The sequence below is a fragment of the Chiroxiphia lanceolata genome, chromosome 4 (genome assembly GCF_009829145.1).
Source record: "Chiroxiphia lanceolata isolate bChiLan1 chromosome 4, bChiLan1.pri, whole genome shotgun sequence".
In the NCBI taxonomy this organism is placed as follows: Eukaryota; Metazoa; Chordata; class Aves; order Passeriformes; family Pipridae; genus Chiroxiphia; species Chiroxiphia lanceolata.
In genome coordinates this window covers 30,095,447-30,117,798 of record NC_045640.1, presented here as the reverse complement: position 1 = coordinate 30,117,798, position 22,352 = coordinate 30,095,447, and the positions used below count along the sequence as shown (strand labels likewise).

The window sequence follows — 22,352 nt, the reverse complement described above, 5'->3', positions numbered from 1 at the left end:
TCTTAATGCATTTTAATCACCCCAGTGTGTGTCCACATCTGACAGACCTGCATCAATGGATATCTTCATTTTGCAGTGGGTACAATGGTACACTACTCACAACTGGATTTGTTCTCTCTGGAGTTTCATTTCAGTTTTCTCTTAAAAGAACATAATCAAACAGATCGTTCTCAGTCTGCTGTCAGCCCAGTTTTCAGGGCCTTTTTTATCTTCCATCCTGTATCTAAACTAAGACCCTGCTCACCCTTCTCCTGTGAATGATGAGGAAAATGAATGTAGGAAAATGATGTGAATAATCTACTGCATGTTTCATTGCACTACAGAACACCTTATGCAGGTATTCTTGAAACTGTCTTACTGTCTGCACAATAAGAAATTATGCTTGTTCCATTATTCTAGTACTTTTTCCACAAAAACCCGCTCCACACATATAGATTATGTTAATTATTTAGACTAGGAACAGGTATTTTGATTTCTTTCAATTCAATAAAACTTTGTTAGTGTTTACTGGTGATCAGCACAGTCAATTTGTCATAATCCTGAAACAGTCAAGGCAAAACACTTGTACAGTTCTTAAACCAAGTGTACATATGTTTTGCTGATTAATGAAATCAGCAAAAAGTGTTGAAATTGAGATCATATGTTAAATATAATTATTGTATTTGGATTCAAAAGAAATGTTAGAACAAATTATTATGCTTATAATATCAAAAAGGGCAATCATTGAAAAATCTGATATACTTCCTTCTTCATCCCTTAGAATGTCACTTCTTTCTTATTTTTCTTAATATTAAAAATTGTCTGGAAAAATATGCAGATAGGCTCTGTTTTGAAAACTGTGAGATATTGTATGAAAACAACATTCTTATTTTCACTTATCTAGAGACAGACTCAGTAAAGTACCATAAATACAGTAAACATGGTAAAAGTATATTCTAAAAGAATAATAATAAATTATAAATTTCACTGTATTCTACCATCTTTTGATTTTTCTTTAATTGTGTGGCTTAGCTATTTGCAGTGTTATGTAGTGGGCTTAAAAGAGTTTTAAATGTATTTTTTACAAGGATTTCCTCAACAAAGAAGAGGCACCTTGTGAAGATACGTGCTGTGTGTAATAGTCTCTGCACAGAAATATATATAATTATAGATAGAATGTCAGTGAGAGATTTCCAAAAGTCACCTGTATATTTGCTGCAATATAGCTTAAACTGTGCATCATTCTTCATATGTTTGTCCAAAAAGTTATTTAAAATCTTTTCGAATGGATATTGCACAACCATGCAACATCTTTCTGGTCCAGTTTCTAAAGTCTAAATAGTCTACTGACACCCTTTTGATTCTGAATTTCTTCATTGTAAGTTCACTGTTCATTGTTTAATTATCAGTAGGCATGAAGAAAGTGTTTTCATATGTTAAAATTATTGTATGCTTCCTTAATTTCTCTTCTCCAATCTGAACAAGATCATCAGGCTTAGCCCTTCCTTGTACATCTTCCCCCTCTCCCCCCATTACTTTATGGTTATTTGCATTACCCCTTGTGTTATCCTTATCCTGTTATTGGTTTTTCATTGTTTTGCATCTCATAGATCTCATGAGCATTTTTCAACTTCCTACAAATAGCTTGTTTGATTACCTATTCTGGTAGAGTTCATGATATTTTTTAAAGGATTCAAGGTAAGTTGATTTTTACTGCCACTGTTTTGCCTTTTAAAAGACAAATGTCAATTCTGCCTTTCTAGTTTTCACCTTTACAGTTTGCTCTCATCCATCCTTTATGTCCAGGCTTCTCAATGTTGCTTCAGCATGAAATTCTTCAGATGAAAGAGCATCCTTTCATCCATTTAGCGGAGGTGACAGGAGCACATGGGTCTTCTTATGCCCTTCTTCATCAAAGCAAGTCTTATTTCAGTTGTTGTTCACTTAGACGTAACTCACAGTGCCTATTGCTTCCTGACTCTAAATTTGGGTATTGGCCAGACAACGGCTTAGCATGGAAGAGATGATGTCTTAAGTCTTGTGGCAGGGGCAAATGATCAAGTGGCACCATGAAATTAATGACTTCCAACCCCTCAGTTGTTCCTTTGTATGAGCAAGGGGCAGGGTAAATGAAAGGATATGCAGAGTTTGGAGAAATGGAAGTGCAAAGTCCTGGGGACAACTGACAGTAGATGCAGAACTTACGGATCCAAGGGGATGTAGCTGACTTGGTCAAGCTGACTTGACCATGAACCGGCACTATGACTGTAATATATTGAATCTTTTATGATACCAAAGAAGTTGATAGGGAAGTAAAGATGGAAAAGTGGAATCATTATTAATTTTAAAAAAAAGAAAGAGGAGGGCAGATGAGACAAGCAAATCAGAAAAATGCTGAAGAGGGATACAACAGCTGAAGGACAAAGAAAGTATATTCAACCATAGGAGGTCTTGGTACAATATAAAAGAATGCCCTTAGCTAAGAGCATCTCTGTGAACTGGTTACTGACCTTGAGACCTTTAGCCTTTTAAGTGGCACAAGAAGCAGAACACAGGAGGTCTCTGTGGTTTGAGAGCATTCTGTCAGTACATGTGCACTTGGTACTTGCTGTGGGACTTGCTTGTGCTGCAGATCACACATTGATTCAGACCTTTCTATTCCTTTTAGAGACTGTTGCTGCACTTTGAACAGATCTTCTGATTTAATTTCATCCAAAAGGAATCCCCTTCACTGCCCCACAGTCTGAGCCAACATGGAGTAAGTGGGGAAAGGAGGGATTGCTGCACTCTGCTGCTCTGAGCAGGCACATTTTAGCTAATATTTTGTCATTTGCTGATTTTGTATACCTCAAGATGAAGTTTGTTTTACTCAGTTGGCTTGAAAATACCTAGGTTATAAAAGTATTCGTGAATGCATTCATCCTTTCCTTGCAGGATCTTAGTCCTTTATTACTGGTGCACCAAATAAAACAGAAAACCAATTTATGTTAACCTTTGACTAAAGAAGAAATGTAAAAAGCAGGGAAAAAAAAGATCAAAAATATCAATATTCTTCAGTATCTATCACATGCCTTTCTTCTTCTTTGGGTAAATTAGTTTGTTAAAGAGCTACTATTTCACTCTAATTCCTTTTTCACCTTAGGCAAGTGTCACAGGAAAATTTCACTAAGAGCCCTTTTACTGAATTTTGCCTTCTTGAAATAAATTGCTTTTAGTTTGAATCATCTTCCTTCTATTCTAACTTTCAAAAATTCTGTCCTTTTTTGACCAATCCCAACTACATTACCACTTGATATTCACATTCTTAGCTGTTTCTTCTCTGAATTGGAGGCAAATGGGAAGCAGTCCCTATCCTTATTACTCTTGTAATGAAAGCATTTCAGGAGCTTCTTCTGCATCCTGTCTTCTGCTGTATTCACAAAGGATGTTAGTCAGTAGCCTATGTTATCACTGAGGTCTCTGCTCTGGTTTACTCTTCACATATACATCATCTGCTTGATCCTTCAAAGGAAATCCCAAAGTGGCAGTGTTTTGGTTTTTCAGTTTGCTGTTATTGGTTAGTTGCTTTTGTTTTGTTTTGTTTTTCTTTAACTTTGTAACTGTCCTTTGCAGTCACTTAATTCTTTCTCCCTTTTGGTCTGAACCTCAGAACAAGTGAATTTATTCATGCTCCCTTATTGTTCTTCCTCAACAAGATGTACTACATGAATTTGAATTATTCCATCTCCTTCTCTCCCTAGATTGTTATATTATTACTGTAATTACAAATGAGCTACTTGAGGTAATAATCATACGGCTGGTGAGTCTCAAATCCAGTCTAACTCATAATTCTTTGTGTTAGTAATGTATAGCTTCTGTTCCACTAGCACTGAGATGGGTTCTACATTTGCTATTAGAGATTGGACCATTTGCTTCCCTAATCAGCTGCTTCTCTGGAGACACCCTCCATGTCTGATACTCCTGCATTCCTTTCCAGCTGGTCAACTACTTTTTCTCTGGAACTCCTCATGCCTAACATGTTATTGATATCCTTTTATATCATATGGGCTTCTCTCTGCTTCACTGCTTTGGTTATGGGTCTTCTACCAGCTTCCAAAAGGGTTTTTGCAGGGGCTTTTGTTCCTCATTTCTGTTTTTAGAAGATGTAGATCTGTGTCCCGTGGTTTGAGCGCAGAACCTGGATTGAAGTATTTCCCTCCACAGTTCCTTTGTGGACATAACAGCAGGTAGCTGCTTTGTGTCCAATCACCATCCCCAGGGCTGTAGACTGAGAATGACCTGATGGCAAAGGTGATTTTGATGCTGTGCTTTTAAAGGGATGAATTGTGTTACTAAACTACTGTCTAAATTATCTTCTCCTATCGGTCTCTTAACTTGCCCTGTTAAAAGTCAGCGGCATATTAATAGAATCATGGAATCAAGCGAGTTGGAAAAGACCTCCAAGATCATCAAGTCCAACCCTTGATCCAATGCTGCCGTGGTTACTAGACCATGGCACTAAGTGCCACATCCAGTCTCATCTTAAAAGCCTCTGGGGATGGAGAATCTACCACCTCCCTGGGCAGCCCATTCCAATGTCTGATTACTCTCTCTGTAAAAAATTTCTTCCTAATATCCAACCTAAACATCCCCTAGCACAGTTTAAGACTGTGCCCTCTTGTCCTACTGCTGGTTGCCTGGGAGAAGAGACTGACACCCACCTGGCTACAAGCTCCTTTCAGGTAGGTTGAAATGTTGATTCACAAATACATATCTTTCATTGTTTTTCAGTGATCAGGAGTTTAGCCATGCCATTGGAAATTTATGATATGTGAGAACGCACTATCATCCCCCAAAATGATTTTTTTTCCAAGTTTTGTCATGAAATTATCTCCTTTATGAGACTTCTCCCATTTGCCAATGTAACCAATAACTTCTCAATGACTTTTGTTATGCTGAACTATATGTAAGGAGATTAGGTAGGTCCCTGGGTCATTGTGGCTTTAACACTTGTCTAAAATGTGAAGATTAGTATTTTTAATCCCTTTAAGTTGCAGAAAAGGAACTTGAAGCTATCATTTAGGAGACGAGTGTTCTGTTGAGCAGGCTGTTAGATGAAAGAGGAGCTATTTACAAGCAACTTTGTTGCAGTTTTTACACTTTCATTTCCTTTGCCCTGAGAGCCAAAGATCAATCTGCAGCAAACTACTTCACTCTTTGTCCCATTTATTTTATTGAATGTATCAATGGAGCAAGGTGTTGCTTATTGAAAGATATGTGGAAGCTGTTTGAAAAGCACATATTGTTTGTACTGGAATACTAAGTAACAGTCTAAACTTAGATACTGTAAAGACTGCAATGTTTTATAGTCACACTTGAATAGTAAAATTGTTCAACTACCCAGTTTGATACACTTTTTCCTCACATGAAAATAATCACTTGGTTTTGACAGTAATAGGTTCCTTAGACTGGACTGCCTTGAAAATTGATTTCTTGAATGCTTTTTGCTACAGTGTGATCAAGGAAGTAGTGAAATATCTTGTACTTAATGATATTTGTTTTTTTTTTTTAATAAGAAAAGCACGCTTTGCTGAATGTAAGTGCCAGTCCAGGGAGTTACTGCAGGATGTGCTTGACTTTAGGTACTTCAGTACCTCCTTGATATGGCTCATGATGTTATTGTAAGTTAAGTCTTTGTAACGAAAACCGAGTCACAATATAGGAAAATATTTAAGAAGGTACAAGTGCCTTAATGCATAACTATAAAAATATTGAAAATTCCATTTCTTTGGATGCTGAAATCTATATCAGGGAATATTTTAAATCTAGGACTCAAATCTGCAGATGAGAATCCTAGCTTGTGAGGTTTGTCTTAAAATGGTTCTCAGTCTTTTCTGATAGAAACACATAGATTTTCTGGTAATATTAAAAAATCTTTTGGGGTGAAGAATGTTGATGGTAAGAATTTTGAGGGGAAATTACTTCTTTTTTTTTTTTTTTCCATTTCCAGTTAGTTTGAATACTAGTCTGACTTTCCTTGCTTTTTAACAATTTCCATGTTGTTTTTTCTTTAGTCTGTATACCTTTAAACACTGCTGCACTGTACTACAGTAATTTATTCCCCAGCTTTTCCCTGATATCTACAAAGTGTCAGCTATTATTTTCAGCAGATGGAATGAAGGCAGATGTTTCCATTAATCCAAATTTTTGCCATTCCAATGAGTTTTCCTGGATAGCTTGCTATTGTTTTACCTTTATTTTTGGCTATTGAAATTCGGTTATCTTTCCTAGTAATCCAGGAGAATACACTCTGGTTTTGTTACTTATATTACTACCCATTTTGTTTATGCAGGACTGCTGCTGCCTATGGTTCTTCCTTCAGTTATGCTTCCATAAGTATGTCCAAGAGCCATTTTTCTTCAGCTGGCATTATGCTTCAACTTTGTTCATGAAATCCAGCTTTCTGCATGTGTGAATACAACACAAATAATTTCCTTTGTCATCTTCCTCCTAACCTTTTGTGTACATCTTCCATTTTATCAACAACATAGCTGCTAACATTTCATCTTCCTAATCATCTCCATTACTGTTCCTCTACATTACCTGCTTTCTGTGCCATCATATCAAATTCAGTATTCTTTTTCCGTCTTCAGTACAATTCACCACTACTTCATTAGTTGTCATGTTTCTTCTGATATCTTACCCTCTTTTCTTTTTCCCTTTGGCATAGTATGTTTGTACACTTAGACATTTCATCTGTTCTTTTTCATACCAATGCAACCACATCATCCACATTCCATTTCATGTTTAGCTTCTACCATGATGCCTACAAGGGAAAAGACAGTGAATGCTTATTAATTTATAGGACAAGGCGTTTAGGCACTTTGTCTAAACCACTACTTTTTTGTTATTATCTTTTTTTTCCCCTCCATGTTTTGTGCAGTGTTTCCTTCAGATTGTGAGCTTTTGGAGATGGAATCTGGGCTTAAATATGTACTCAGAAATCATGCACAATATCACATCTAACATCATAAGTTTAAAAAAACTTGAATCTTATTGATAACAATGGGTTTTCTGGTGCATATTTGGTGTATTTTATTATTAAGGACAACAGGAAAACAACCATACAAACCTGAAATATAAAATGTTATTTATTAATGTTTTAATCAGTTCAGAATAACCAATGCTTCAATTTACTGTGCTTCAGTTTTCTCTGTGCTTGTGTATGTAAGTTCAAGTACATGATCCTAAGGATGTAATGCTCAGGGGTTGCTTTTCTTAGTGTCTTATGTAGGGAAAACAACAAAGTGAGGCAGGGTCACTGTTAGGTTTTTTTATATTCTTTATGAGAAAAAGGGAAAGTTGTACATGATATAACAAACTGAGAATGAGAAAGGTTTGACACTGTGGAAGAACAATTCAGCAATAACCAAAGCATTGATTATGAGCACTGTTTTAGCCAAAAATCCAAAGCACAGCACGACACAGACTGCTATGAGGAAGCAAACTCCATCCCAGTCAGTCCCAGTACCTGAACTTAGCATTTACTTATTTTAAGTTAGTACTGGAATAGTTCATTCGAGTCTGTTTTAACATTTGAATAAAATCAAATCACACCAAAATGATAATTTGAGTATTAGTTGCCTGGAAAACCTGAACTTTATGGAGTTTATTTGGAAGATTAGCAAAAGGACCTTCCTCTGATTAATCTTTTTAATACTAATAATTTTTTAATCAAGTTATTTTACTTGTGAAAACCCTTAAATTTTTCTTTGTAACAGTATAGTTTTTACTCAATGAAACAAGAAACTCTTCTTATTCCAACCACTGTTTAAACTTGATGGGGAGTTATTGATGAAAAAAGTGTAGTGGGCAGTGATTCTTTGAATGGGGCGAGCCTCATTAAGCATGTAATAGTAGTAGTACATCTGACTATCTTTATTTTACTATTCAGCCTTATTTCATATCAGTCATAACACACTACAGGAAGTTATTGTCTGGGAGATTATTGCATTTATCAAACAATTGAGGTTAAAATCACCCTATTCCAGTTTTATAATACCATTTGTGACTTATGCCTCAGAATGTAGTGTCTGTCTTCTCTTATCAAAAAATGTAATTTTACAGAAACTGGAGTGCTTCTGTCTGTGCAGACTCTGTCTGTATTCAGTCTGTTGGACTCTAATAAATGGATATCTCATTACTGAAGAACTAAAGAATGAGGGCTTAGAAATGTCACTTAGAAAAGGGAAAGCCTTTATGGACAGAGTAAACTCTCTCATTAGTTTGTTTCTGAGACTCTGGCAGTTTAATCTCGCTTTACAAATTAACTTCCCACTGTTGAAAATAGACAGAGAGAATATGATAAATACCAAAAAATAGTGAATTAATTTTTGCACTTTAGGTCCCTATCAGTAACATAATAACAGTATCACTTAATATAAAGCTACTGAAAGTATTTTGAAAATTAATTAATAGTTGTGAAGAACTGTGTAACTTCAGGAATAAACACTTATGACAACAGAAACTGAGAAGAAAATGGAAAGTGCTGTATTCAAAGCAGAGTTTTAGCAGAGTACAATAACTGTGGAGCAAAGACAATAATGAGGTGAAAGCAAAATAGTGAGTAGCTGCTGATTGAGAGTAATGCCAGCCTGGCGTGGAAATAGCTGAGATTCAGGAAGGTAAATATAATATAAAATTATAAAATTTTGTCATATGCATACTTGCAAGATGGAACAGATGGAAATTTTCTAGGCAACTTTAATTTCAGCATTTCTAGTTTTCTGAAAGCTTGACTTTGTGTTTTTGTATATTTTGGGCTTTGGGATTCTTTCACTTCCTCCTCCTCTCTCCCCCATTTTTATTATGAATATTATTTTGTGCCTGTCAGTTACAAACATGCCATAGAAGCAGATAAAACAACGTATTGAACTTTCCTTTTCAGTTAGAAAATCTGTTTATGTCGAAATCAACATATGAGTATCTAATTCTTGTTAAGTATTCTTTGCCAAAAATGCATGTGTTTTGTATTTTCTCAGATTATCTTTTCCCATTGCAATTTTATATTCTATTACTATAGAATTGGGCAAATTAAGAGTTAATTGTTTTTAATGCAGACTGCTTATTTGAAAAAAAATTCTAATTTATCTTACTTCCTTTTCAAAACCAGGCATCACTGTCTCATATTGCACTCTGTATTAGAAAGCCTACAAATGCCTGAGGGGTTTATGTGAAATTATTTGTATAAACATCTTATAGCTTGTTTCAAGGAAAATACTGTAACATATAACATCCCTTTTTTAAGAAGCATTATTTGACAATTCAGCTATAGCAGCTGGGGACACTGTTACCCAGCTGTTTATGGTTGCCCAGCAAGCAGAGGCTAGCTGCATTGTTTCACAGTTCAGCCAGCAGAGTAGAAGTGCAAGTTCTCACTGTTCCACTACACTAGAGTCAACAATGGCTTCAAAATATGTAATTAGCAATTAGGTTAAATTTGCTAATTTTACACTTAGGTGGATCAAGTTGAGTTCCTCTGGCTGTACACTGAAGAATTATGTTTCTGTCAGGAATATAATATATTACAAGATTCTAGGAATAAAAAGTCTTGAATTTCTATCAGTGTGGAAAATGATTCTGTCTCTTGAGTATCAATCAGGTTTCATTGTTTTTTCCTGTAAGAATGGAAGCCTTATGCCACTTTTCTCTGTTTATATTTTACTGAACATTGAATCATGTGGTTTGCTTGTTTCATCCAGGCTTTTACAGTGGTGCCTTTCCTGTTCATATAAATAAAAGCAAACAATTAAAAACAGCCCTTAGAATTTTTGAAGTTGTTCTTTTCATCAGCAACATGCTCTCAGTAGTGATGAGCAACTGCTAAAACCCGTTTTCTTTCTTCTACATAATACTTTCTTATGTATTTTAATTTCTGGGAAAAGCAAAAATAGGATTCAAGATATAACAATGAATAGATTTCTATATATTAGAGAAAGTTAACTACTTCTTTTACTTAGCAATTATAAAATTCAGGATTTAGTTTCATCTCTACAGTAAAGGGAATACTGATGATCTACAGTTGTACCCTTGCATTAGGTGCAGCCAAGGAATAATGTAGGCAGGTCACCATCAGGTTGCACAGTTAAATACTTCCATCCTAGGTGAAGCTTTGGCTATAAATGTGCCCATCTACCTCCTGTCCAAGATCACAAGGAGAGATGGAGACTGTGGAATAGCACTCATTGTTTTTAGGTGTTAGGTCAACTACTGTGTTCTTTTTAGCTTTTTCTGGATAAGGTTATTTCCTAAAGTGAATATATATATATTATTGATTGTAGGATGGAATGGGAAATTTGAGAGTCACTAAAAAAGGAATACGACTTGAAGGAATATCTGAATTTCTACTTCCACTATATGTGAAAGAAATCCATTCCCGGAAGGTAGGTGTTTTTCATCTTTATTTCTTAATTTACAGCTAATATAAATTGATCTTTTCAGTCTCAAACTACAAAGTTTAATTCTTTCACCTCCTAGATTAGCAATCAGTAGAGGTTTGCTTTGAGAGTGCCTTAAGAGTGAAAGCTTCCTTCATGTCAAAAATGATTTTTTTTTTTCTGAAACCCTACTTGTCTCGTAAAAGAAATGTCTTATCCTAATGAAAGGAGATTCAAAGCATGTATACTTTATACTTCAAATTACCTCAGCACTGGGAATGGAACAGTTGAGTCTTCATTTGATGTGAACTCCAGAAAAACAAGACTGGTGATAAGTGCAAAATGCAGTGAAATAAGGAATGGTTTTGGTTTTTTCTGGTATTAGACATAATGATTTCTTTTTCATTCCCTTTTCTTATTTTAATTTTTGTTTTCTTTTACTCATTAGGTAGGGGCAAGCTTTCTATACTGAACAATGTCCCTAGGAACCCTTTTTAATATTGTTTAAATATAATTGTTTTATCACATAACAGCAGGTTATTACAGAGGAAAAAAGAAAACCAAGTTATTATGTATTAAGAAATTCAGCGTAGCTCATTTTAACTCTTGTTTTGATTTAGTTATGCTGTTTGTATTAACATTGTCAATGAAATAAAAAAACCCCAATTTTGAAATACTGGAAATCTCTAAAGTTCTTTTTACCATGCAAGTGATGACCTATGATCACAGAGAAAGGTTACAATGGTTTTCAGTTAACCATCTGCAAAGAATTTTAATATGCATACTGCAAAAGTTGACAGGAATCAAAACTATGTTGACCCTAAATGCCTTTGTGACAAATTTTGTTGTTTAAAACCTGTCTTCTATGTATATGAGGAAAGTCTCAAGTATGTTAATAAATGAGATTGTGACAGTTTCCCATTTCTCTTAATTAGTTCACTCTTGTGTTGAGAAATCTGTGAGGTAGTCTCTTTCTCTTCTTTTTCTGTAAAACTAAGATCTTTCAGTGTTTAAGAGAGTAGCAGTATTGTCCTATTTAATGAAAACTTTTATAATATTTAAGTAACCTTCCAGGCAAGCATACTTTTCCTTCAAGTTTGCAGAACATTAGTCACAATGTGTGTATTTTTCCCATTTCTTTTCTGTGAGTGGACGGTGTGTGCTCTATTGTTCCATGCCCTATTACTGTACATGAGAGTTACAATTTGGAATATTTTCTTGCACAGTGCTTCATATTGCAGAACATTAGTTCTGTTAAAGTGAAGATAGAAACTTTTGTTTCAAGTGCGAGTGGTAAGAGACCCAAGTAGGGTCCTAATTTCATTTAGCTGCTAACAAATCTCAGAAAAAAAATGCACACAGATGTAACTATTGCAAAAGAACAGAATGCAGTCTACCAGAAGCCTAATATAAGGTTCCACTAGTCTTGTGAGACTCATGAGAAACATATAGACTTGTCAGTAAATGTTCTCAAACCAGCAGAAGATAGAGCTATTAACTGTACAAAGTAGTTCAAGTAATATATTTTTGGTGTTCCAGGTCTACTTATATGTATTAATATGAAAGCACTTGTTACCTAGATAAAAAAGCGGTACTTATACAGACTTCATTCTCATCTTGCAGCACTTGTGAACTAGGTTCACTTTCCAGTCTTTTGCCAACTTGCTCAGTAGTTTTTATGCTAAAATTTCAGTAACTTGTGGTGTATGCAAATGTGAATGTCATGACTGAATGACAAAAGAAACTTCTGTAGCTGTATTCAGTTTAGCACTAGGAATTTGGAATGTCTCTGTAGGGTATTCCCACATGTGTGTGGCATCTGCATGTGGCATTAGCTGTTTTGTCACTTACAGATTTAACCTTGCTACTGTAGAAATCTAAAAGTAAGCTAGGTTGCCTGAGCTCCCATTACAGTCAGCAGAGACTTGGGTAATACAGACGAGAATGCTTTTACTTGCTTTTTCCATGGAAGAAATAATGATTTAAGTTTGACATATGCTGGATTAAAATATACTGTGAAATTGACAACTCATCATTTATTTTCTAGGAGGAGAGTTTGCTCTCTAAGCAAATTTACTCATTCCCCTATAAAAGAACACATCCATTAAAGTGACATTGTTGGATTAACTCTTGAGATGATTTGTAATAAATATATTCAATAGTAACTTTGCAAAACAGCACTCCATAATGGTGACACAGTTTGTAGAATGGCCTCTGAGACGCCTCTGTGTAGGGCTGTCAGACCAGGAGGTCAGGGCTTCACTGTTCTTCCATTATTCGGCACAAAGCAGAGTGAGGTGGGTAGACCAACAATATAAGCAGTGAGGTACAGCAGTGGGTATGCTGTGTTGTGGCTAAGAGGCATGAGTGGAGTTCTTGCATGTTTGCTGGAGCTATCTTTTAGTAAGCTAGATCTGAAGCTAATAACATGTGTTCATTGGTGGAGGAGGGTTCACCTCTGATTCTGACAGTGAACTACTTCTGGTAAGAGTTCCAGGCAATCTGTTGAGTAGCTAGGCTGAAATGAGCTCTCTGCTGCAGCAATTTAAGTGTGAGGATGATGAGGTTTGCTAGTGTAAAGTTCACATATGGTTACAAATGCTGAAATAGCCACATTTACCTGCAAAAAATGATGCCCAAATAAGATCACTTATGCAGGGTTAAATGCAGACCTTAAATTGCCTTTACCAGGAGAACTGCATTGAACTTTGTATGTAAGTTGAAAAATTACCTTTTATCTTGTGATTGCTTCATTAAAGCCATGAATACTAAAAGTAAATGCTAAAATACTTAGAGTTAAGTCAGTTGGAAAACTGATATGAGTGATTTCTTAAAAACAAAAATTCTAGTGATGTTTTCTCCTGACAGTACACAATTTTTTATCAAAAAGTAGTAATGAAAAATCCAGGTCTTGAGTAAAATGAATATTTCCTGTTTTGTCTGCAGAAGTTACATAAATGAGAAGGCTACTCAGAGTGTACTTTGTCCTAACCCTGCTCTTCTTGCTTTGCCCTTTTTACCCTATTCAGTTAGTGGTGTCCGCAGAACCATGGGTTCCTACCCCAATCCCATGTTTACACAGAAAAGAAATTTCTGTATTTTCATCAAATGATTTCGCTGCATGTCAGAAGCTGGACTGATGCATCAGAACCTGAGCGGATATGGGGTCATTTGGTTCTGAATTGACATCTTTCCCTTTTGATCAAATTGCTAGTCTGAAACCAGTAAATTTCATCTAGACTATATTATATTTCCCATGTTTATATAATTTGCATTGATATGATGCAAACAAACAATGCAAACTACATTCTTTATGGTGTATCATTAATAAGATGTATGAAATCAAGTAACACATAATGCAGAATCCAATATTTCGGTTCTTCTGAATAATCATTATACTGCTGCATCCTTATCATTATACTAGTGCACTTTTGGATGGAGACAATCAAGTTAAAGTTTTATTAGTTTGTTATATAACAATAAAAGCTGTTCATGGTGTTTTCTTGAGAATGTATTCCTGGGTTTATTAATCTATTTCATTCTCACATACCATACTTAAAAGCCAAAGAAAATCAAGTTATCTTTTTGTTAAATTGTTTCCATTACATAAAAAGAAGTTAGTCATTGTCCATTAAACTAGAGGGAATTGCTTTCATTTTTTTGCATAAAAAATGTATTTTCTAAAATAAGGATGTGTTTTCCAGAGATATCCTTAGAGAACACTGAATTTATTAATTCAGTTAAAATTCGTGGTAAAATGTCTAGAAAACAAGAAATAGAGAATACGTATAAACTTCTAACTGAACAGAGGAAACTCTGAAAACTGTCTATGTATCTTGTATTCTAAAATGTATGTGAACTAAGAAATTGTAGGTGGGTTTCAAAGCTGGACTTCTTTCAGGTATTTGTTCTCTCCAGATTTTCACTGTGGAGACTGAATATCCTTGTAAATTCTTAGAAAGCTTTATTTTACTTTGTTTTATTTCCAAACCTGGATCTATCTTCATAAAAGCAAATCTACAGTCTATTTCTTTCTTCACTATCTCTCTAAGTGTGTATAATCATCAACATAGAATTAACCTTTTCTGATTTCAGCCAGCACATCATACATATTTAGGTTTATGTTTGTGCCTTAGGTGCCTTTGTGAGAACCTCAAATTTTTTTTTTGAGACAATGTCTTTGTTGAGCTTCTCTGTCTAATGGAATTAAAAAGATGCAGCATAGGAGATCACATCAAAAAGCCTTTATGAAGTTGGGGAAGAGCATCTTGTCCATTGAGCCAGTCTTCTCTTTTTGCAAGACCACCAGATCAGGTGCTCCTTGCTGTTACTAACCTCATGCTTGTTTTGTACCAACTGCCTTCTTTCCCTGGCTACTTTGTAATGGTTTTCAGGGGGCTCTCCTCCACAATCTTGCTAGGAACTGGTATGAGACCGACTGGGCTGTAGTTTTCAAAGTCTTCCCTCATTGCGAGATGTTGCTACACTCTTTAAGGGCCTGAAAGCTTACTGTATTTGTTGACTGAACATATTCCCCCACCCTCCATTTAAACATGTTCTTCTAAAATTTCAAGGCCAGGTTTGCTATATCCTCTTTTCTGCTCTGTAAGACACACCACTGCCATGCAGCCAAACTAGTTTGAGAATCATGCAGTCCTACTACTACTGACATGTATACGTATCAGAGAAACTCCATTTAGGAGATGTCACAGCTCACCCTTTTTGTAATATCAAAAAAATCACAATGGTATCTAAGAATCTGCCGTTGTTATTGCTCAGTGTGAAGTGCAATACTTGTTTCTGTAGCTACATGTCACAATCTGCTCAGATAAAACTTGAAATGCTCCCCAGTTCATTTTTGTACCTGCTTTTCAAGCCTTGCCCTTAGGATCACTCACCTGTCACTAAGGATAAAGCCATTATTGTCCTGGTTTCAAAAACCCAGATAGGCGTAGAGGACTCCTTAAGTCATTTTGGCTATCAACACGATGTAGTTCCAATAGTGTCACTTTTATTGGCTATGAACAAGATATAAGGTTTTCTTCATTACAAATTTTGTGAAGGGACAAGTCACTCCTATATTTGTTGGTGGTCTCTGGAGGAACTACCACTGAAATTGAGTTGGCTTTGCTTGCTCTTCACTGACAGATGATAAGAACTTCCATGATTCATGATTTTGTCCTTGATTTGTGATACTTCAATGAAATCTGTCTGAGGGTCATCCAATTGAACAACTCTATCTTTTGAACATGTTTTTTCATGTCAGCCTATACTCTTGTTATTATTACTGTGACTTGTTGCTCAGTTAAGGATGATCTCTGCTTTTTATACTGAAAATTCTGAGTTAATATTACCCAAGTCTTTTCCTTTAGTTGATTATAACTCATGAATAAAGTTCCGTGGCCTATATCTACCCTATTTTATACCAACCTGAGGAACTGAATTTGGTTTGGGAACACACTTCAGAAGGATGTGGAAAAGTTAATGAAGTAGCATCTGTTTTTCTGGGAGTTGGTTCTTGTTTTTGATATCAGTTTTAGTTTCAGTTTAACAAGTACTTCCTTCATGTAATATGTCAGTGGGGAAAACTTCAATGAAACCATGTGACATTTCAGTTTGATGTTCATTATGTTCACTGATCTTCATGCACAGTGTATTTGGTTTGAGCTGTTTTAACTGTATAGGCATCTTAAGCTGAGGAATGACATTTTTTTCCCTGAACAACTTTGAAATAATGTAGTTGCATATTGCACAGACTAAGAAATTACTTAAAGAAATCTTGTATGTTTAAAATGAAGAAAAAAAAATTATTAGTATTTCCGTAGAAATAATGTAAAATAATGGAAAAGCAGATGACTTACAAGTGATTTATAAAGCAGAAGAATCTATGTCTGTCTTTATCTCTTAGTGCAGGAATTTGGTCATATTTCTTCATGGAAAACATTTATCTTTTGCATACCATTTTATAAACATAAGGTGCACCACAGTTTTTGCTCACTTAGAACTATGAATGCACAGGTAAAACTGAGGGGGAAAAATGGGAGTCATTGCAGGGGAAAAATATCCATGTAAGCCATTAAGTACAGACAAAAGTAGATTAATGTAATTCTATCTCCCCCAGATACTGATAGTTTTTTAGCCCTGGCTTAAGGGCTGCTGAGATAATTTGAAATGTATTTCTTACAAGTTGGGCTGTGCACTGCCCTCACTTGTAGGTCTTTGGTAGGCAAAGACATATTTTCCCAAAAACCATTGTAAACAGTGTGTGTGTTAAGTTAGGAGATCTACTTCATATTCAAAGACTCAGTGTATTAACAACAAAGAATATTCATGTAATAAAATTGTGCTTCTAATGCTGTTGGAAGTTGTCAGCATGGATTTCTGAAGGATAGATCATGCCTGCCCAAGCTGACAGCCTTCTACAACAAAGTATCTAGCTTGGTGCATGAGGACAGCTAATATTGCCTTTAGCAAGGCTTTTTACCATGTCTCCCATTATATTTTTTTAGACAAGCTGATGATTTACACTCAAAAGGGACAGTGAGGTGGCCTGAAAACTGGCTAAGCTACTAGGCTCGAAGAGTTGGGACCAGTGAGGCCAGTTGCTAGTGGTCTACTCAGGGGGTCAGTACTGAGGAAAGTGTTGATAAATTTCTTCATTAATGACCTGGACATTGACAGTACACTCTCAGAAAATTTGCATATGATACAAAACTACGAGGAGGAGTGTACAAACAAGTAACTTCCAGAAGCAAAAGAGGATAAGAAAAATAATGAAAACATTTCAGTTTCAACTGTTCAGAATTTTAATTATTTCCAACTCACTCTTTTTTCGTTTTCTGTTTTGTATCAGGTGAATCTCAAAAGTATTGAGGGTAATAATCAAATCACAACTTCAAAGATAATACTTCAAAAATGATTATAAGAAGGGTTCTCAAGGTATTCGTTCTGTAACAGAAACTGATGTTCTGAAGTTTGAATGTGTAATTTCCAGAAATGCAACTTAACTTCAAAAATTAATTTTACCCATTAAATATAGAAAAATTTATTTCTTATCTTGAAATAAACCAGAATTATTACAATCCTCTTTTACTTAGTTTTGCTTTCAGTATACTTTGTGACTTGTATGATGTTTCTCACTTTAAAAAGCATTTTCAATGTAATCATATGAAGTAGACAAGGCATTCATAATCTACAAAAATAAATTTCAGTAAAGTTCCTGAAATTTCCCAAACTTTAAGTCTGTTTGTTACAAACCAGAGGTGTGAAGTTCTGAAGCAATTTTCATTTTGATGACATCTGTGACAGTTATAAAGCTTACTCCCAGAGTTTCATGAGACAGTTTAGAATAAATAATTCTACCTATTTACGTAATTTGTCAGACCTATATTGTGTTAGAACAAGGATTGTTGGTTTGCAGTTCCCCCCCTGCCATTATTGTTCTCAACATTTCTGTACTCTAACAGGAAGAAAAACTGTCCCAAAGTAAAGAAAGAAAATTGCATTATAACTGTTTAAATATACTGTATTTTTGGGGATGCTGAACACAATTTGGTGTCTTACATGATAATAGAGAAAATGAATGAATATTTCAAAGTTTGATATGAAAAAAAGAAGAATGAATTTCACCTTGACTAGCTGAAGTGAAATTCACAAATAAAATACAGTGTAATCATCATGACAATCCCTGATTAGGACACCACTGTTCTCTTAAAGGGAAAAATTGCTTTTTCCTTCACAGCTTCTGATAGCTGCCTACCACAAGCAAATATAATAAGGATTGCATTTAAAACACTGTTCCTCTCCCATTTGAAATGAGTTTTGTATTTTCTTGCTTTCAGGAAGAATTAAGTTGAAATTTAATGCTTCATAATCTGCACCAATTTTATTTTTTTTTTATATGAACACATATGTATGACCTCTTTGGTCAGTTTTAAGAACTAGAGTGTTTTATTCCAGATAGCAAGCATGCTTTTTGATTTTGTACTTTACACCCTTTGTTGTCCTAAGAATTGCATCATGCTATAACCTCTAGTTTCAGAAGCAACTTGTCACCAGCAATGAAATTTTCTGCTTTGAAAATGCCTTTACAGGGTATTTTTTGTTTGTTTTTTACCATTCCCTGAAGGAGTTTCCCATCCATCTGGTGCTGTGACTTAAACTTCAATCTTCTTTGTTCTGAACTCCCTCCCTCAGTGACTTTAAAATTTCATGATTTTTTGTGCTGTCAGATCAATTTCCTAGGAAACCTGCTGAACTTCCATCAGTTTTAGGAAGTAATATGGCCACAGCATCACCTGTAATGAGGAAGTATCAAGTTAAATAAGGTAGAGAAGGTAAAGAGATACAAGAAGTGCTAGAAGCACTCCTTTTAATGAAGTAGTACAAGTTACTAAAACATTCTAGAATTAATACTATCTCTTTCCTTTTTCAGGCAGTGCAAGAAGTAGTGATTTTTTTTTTGCTTATAGATCTTTGATATGGTTAACCTCTTTAAAAAAAAGCCGGTAATCATTCTCCTTTTTAGGTGCAAAAGGAGTAAGTAGCACATATCATCATCTTATGGATTATATTATTGGATCTTTGCTAAAATTGCTACTCCAAAGCAGTTTGAAATTTATTATTTGAAAAAATAAAATGGAAGCATTGATTTTTTCATAACAAGGGCCCTGGCCTGCATCCAAGAGTGATAAATAACATTAACATTAGTTGAAAGCTTTGTTGACTTGAAGAGCATCCTCAGGAAATAATTACACAAAACCAAACAATTCATATTCTTTTCATTACCAAGTGTATGATGAGTGACTTCCTTTGATCTCAAGCTATTATGCTATATATTAAAATTTCAAATAAAAAATTACCTAACTTCTTGTCTTTAATAAATAACCTGAAATACATTCTACCAATACAATAAAAAATGGACTGGCCTGACCTTCGACCAAATTCATGTATTCTATGCTGTCTTCTTGTTTCTAACTTTATATTTAATTATGCTATAATTTCTCAAGTGTAATTTCCTTTGAGTTCTGTAGATAAGCATTAAGATTTTCCATATTCCAGTTTTTCTATGGAACATGTCTATAAAATGTGGAACATTACCATTAAGAATTATCTCCCTTTCTGTGAAACTAAGGACATGAGAATTGTCAAAAGACAGCAAGAGTTTTCTTTTCAGACTTCTGTGGTTTGATATCAGCATACTTGGCTGTTTTGCAGGTGACCAAAAGGTTCAGTTGTACCCATTTGTTACATCATAACATTGACAAAAGCTGTTTCAAAAAACCTCTATGGTCTGCTTGAAAGTTTCTAGAACTTTCTTTATGTAAGGTTCTGTCCATCTAAATTCTGGATAATATCTTCATGGGTTACCTCCTCTTGACAAATTAATACTACATGATATAAATTAGTCCTTTAAGTGAATCAAAGACCCAGTGTCTCTTGTCTTCTTGAAAACAATTAGTTCCAAAACTTTTTACATGGTAACCAAGTTAATTTTTTTTTAGTTGTTTTTGTATCTCTTCTTTGTTATAGTTATGCAATGCCACCTACTCACCATCTTCATTAAACAACATTCTGTGCAATCCTTTTTGAATTAACCTTGGGCCAATTTCTGTTCTAGAAATGCAGGCATAGTGTTGTCTGTGTTACATTTTAAACCTCAGCTATTGCAGCAATATGCACTCTAGCCTGTAGACACATGAACTGTTTCTATATTAAGTTAATTTTAAAAACTCAGTTTTGATTAGACTCTGCTGATTTACTAAAATGTGATTTAAAAAAACCCCACCCTTATAATTAAATTTCAAGAAAAATGTTTAAGGTAGTAATTGTGTAAGTTTTTCAAGGATAAATCTCTAAGCTATATGAGGACCTCAAATTAAACAAAAAAACCCCTTAAAACAGAAAGGTAGTGCACTGTTGTGCAATGTACTGTTTGTGTTAGAAATTCAGTTGGAAATAAACACTAGCAAGAACTTCAGACTATAGATGGTGAAATCCATGGATGGGATTAGGATAAAGAAAACTCACAAGGAAAGCAGGAGACTTATAATGGAAGCAGCTGAAGTTAGCATCCTGTACTGGAATTGGTAATTACTTCAGCATTATGCTTCAGCATTATGATTGTACAATAACAGCTGGGATTTAAAGTAAAGTTGGCTCTTGGGCTTCAGCCAGAGGCTCATTTGTATCTTTTGCTGAATTTAAATCAGTTGTTCTGCAAAGGAAGTAACTGTAGTTCACAAAGTTTGTTAATTTAGGGTGGCAATCTGTCATGCATAATTCTACAACAGCTACTACAGTACATACTCTTGCTGAAGTCTTTGCAAGTGTAAATGGTAGTTGCAGTAATATGGGTGTAGGTCGGTGATGCTGAATTTTCTTTTGGTCTGAAATTGAAACTATTTTTACAAATACAAAGTTATATGTAATTCTGATTAGTAAAAATGAAATCTTTGTTGATACTAAACTTCGCACTACAGTGGTGATTTCCCTGAAAGATACCACAATCACTTTTAGTAGAAAGGAAATTTGAAGTTTACATGAAGGATATAGAATGGCTAGAAAGATATTTTTTTTCTCTTGCTGGTTCAGTATATAAATACAAGGTTTGGACAGAGTTTATTTTTGTCTCTGAGTTTTTCCCTTGGTATCCACCAGATCAGAATCTTCCTATAAATCTATGGTTTCTCTTTCTGAGTAAACTAGGTAACTACAAAATGCCAGAAGGAAAGTGCTTCGTCCTTGTGTTGCTATTTTAATAAATTATAGGCATTTGGGAATGTCAGTTAACTCTCCTGACAAGCTGAGCCAAAACGCTGGCACAGAAAATGCAGAAAGTAGATCGGCTTTTTGCAGGAGCAACTACTTTACATTCTACAAGCAACAAATTGGTTTAAAAAATATTTTAGTAAAAATATCATTATGACTATTTAGAGCTGGGATACTTCAGTGTTCTTTTAAGATACAGGTACTGCTTCTCTTATAAAATATACTCATTAGGATGCAGTAGTTTTTTGAAATACTGTGGCTCATGTTGAATAATATACTATTGATTAAAATATATTTGGAGTAGCTTCACTAGTTGTTCAGAATTAATAAGGGCAGTATAAATTTGTTATTCTGAAAGTGAGGAAAATTATACATTAGTGTATTACTTGGTGGAACTCATACTGCTCAGGTAAGGTCTTGGGATTACCTGAAAGCAACTGACGCTAGAATGAAGTAGTCCTTCTTTATCTTTTATAAACGGTGGTGATTGAACACTAGGGAAAAATACAGTTAAGTATGTGGAGAAGACAGGTATGTTGGTGCAGGGGAGGGAAATAATGTTTATACTTAGCTGTGGCACTTATTGCACTTATTGTTCCTTTAAGGTAGGGCATAGGACAAGGGGTAATGGCCTTAAACTGAAAGAGGGTAGATTTAGATTATATATTTGGAAGAAATTCTTTACTCCTAGGGTGGTGAGACACTGGAATGTGTAGCCCAGAGAAGCTGTGGATGCCCTATCCCTGAAAATGTTCACGGACAGGTTGGATGGGGCTTAAAACCTGGTCTAGTCGAAGGTATCCATGCTCATGGAAAGGGAGTTGGAACTAGGTCACTTCCAACACAAATCTTTCAATGATTCTTTGACTTTTATTTCCTCAAAGTTTTTATCTGGTAGATAAAAACCACTATCTTGAGATGTTTCTAAAGTTGTCGCACACAAAACACAGACATTACTAGCTGAAATATTGTCAGTAGAGTATGCAAGAAGCCATGCTAATATTCTCCCAGTTGAAGACTGCATTTTTTCTTCACGCCATACTTTGCTCTTTGCAATTTAAGGTATTTATAATTTTTTCTTTAGAGTTAGAGGAGCATTAAGAACACTGTTTTTAAATACAAATACAGTTGTTAGGATTTGTTTATTTATGGCTATTCTGTACGTTTTGAATGTTTGTGATTGCTTAA

General features: G+C 34.9%; 1 protein-coding gene across 2 annotated transcripts in view; it reads left to right on the top strand.

Moving 5' to 3' along the window:
- The window catches only part of SGCZ (sarcoglycan zeta), a 427,442-nt gene that overhangs the window by 304,737 nt on the left and 100,353 nt on the right, over window positions 1–22,352 (top strand). For both annotated transcript variants that reach the window (XM_032686604.1, XM_032686605.1), the window contains one exon: window positions 10,299–10,400. In XM_032686604.1, coding sequence (XP_032542495.1) covers window positions 10,299–10,400 — 102 coding nt within the window. The remainder of the gene's footprint in view (window positions 1–10,298; window positions 10,401–22,352) is intronic.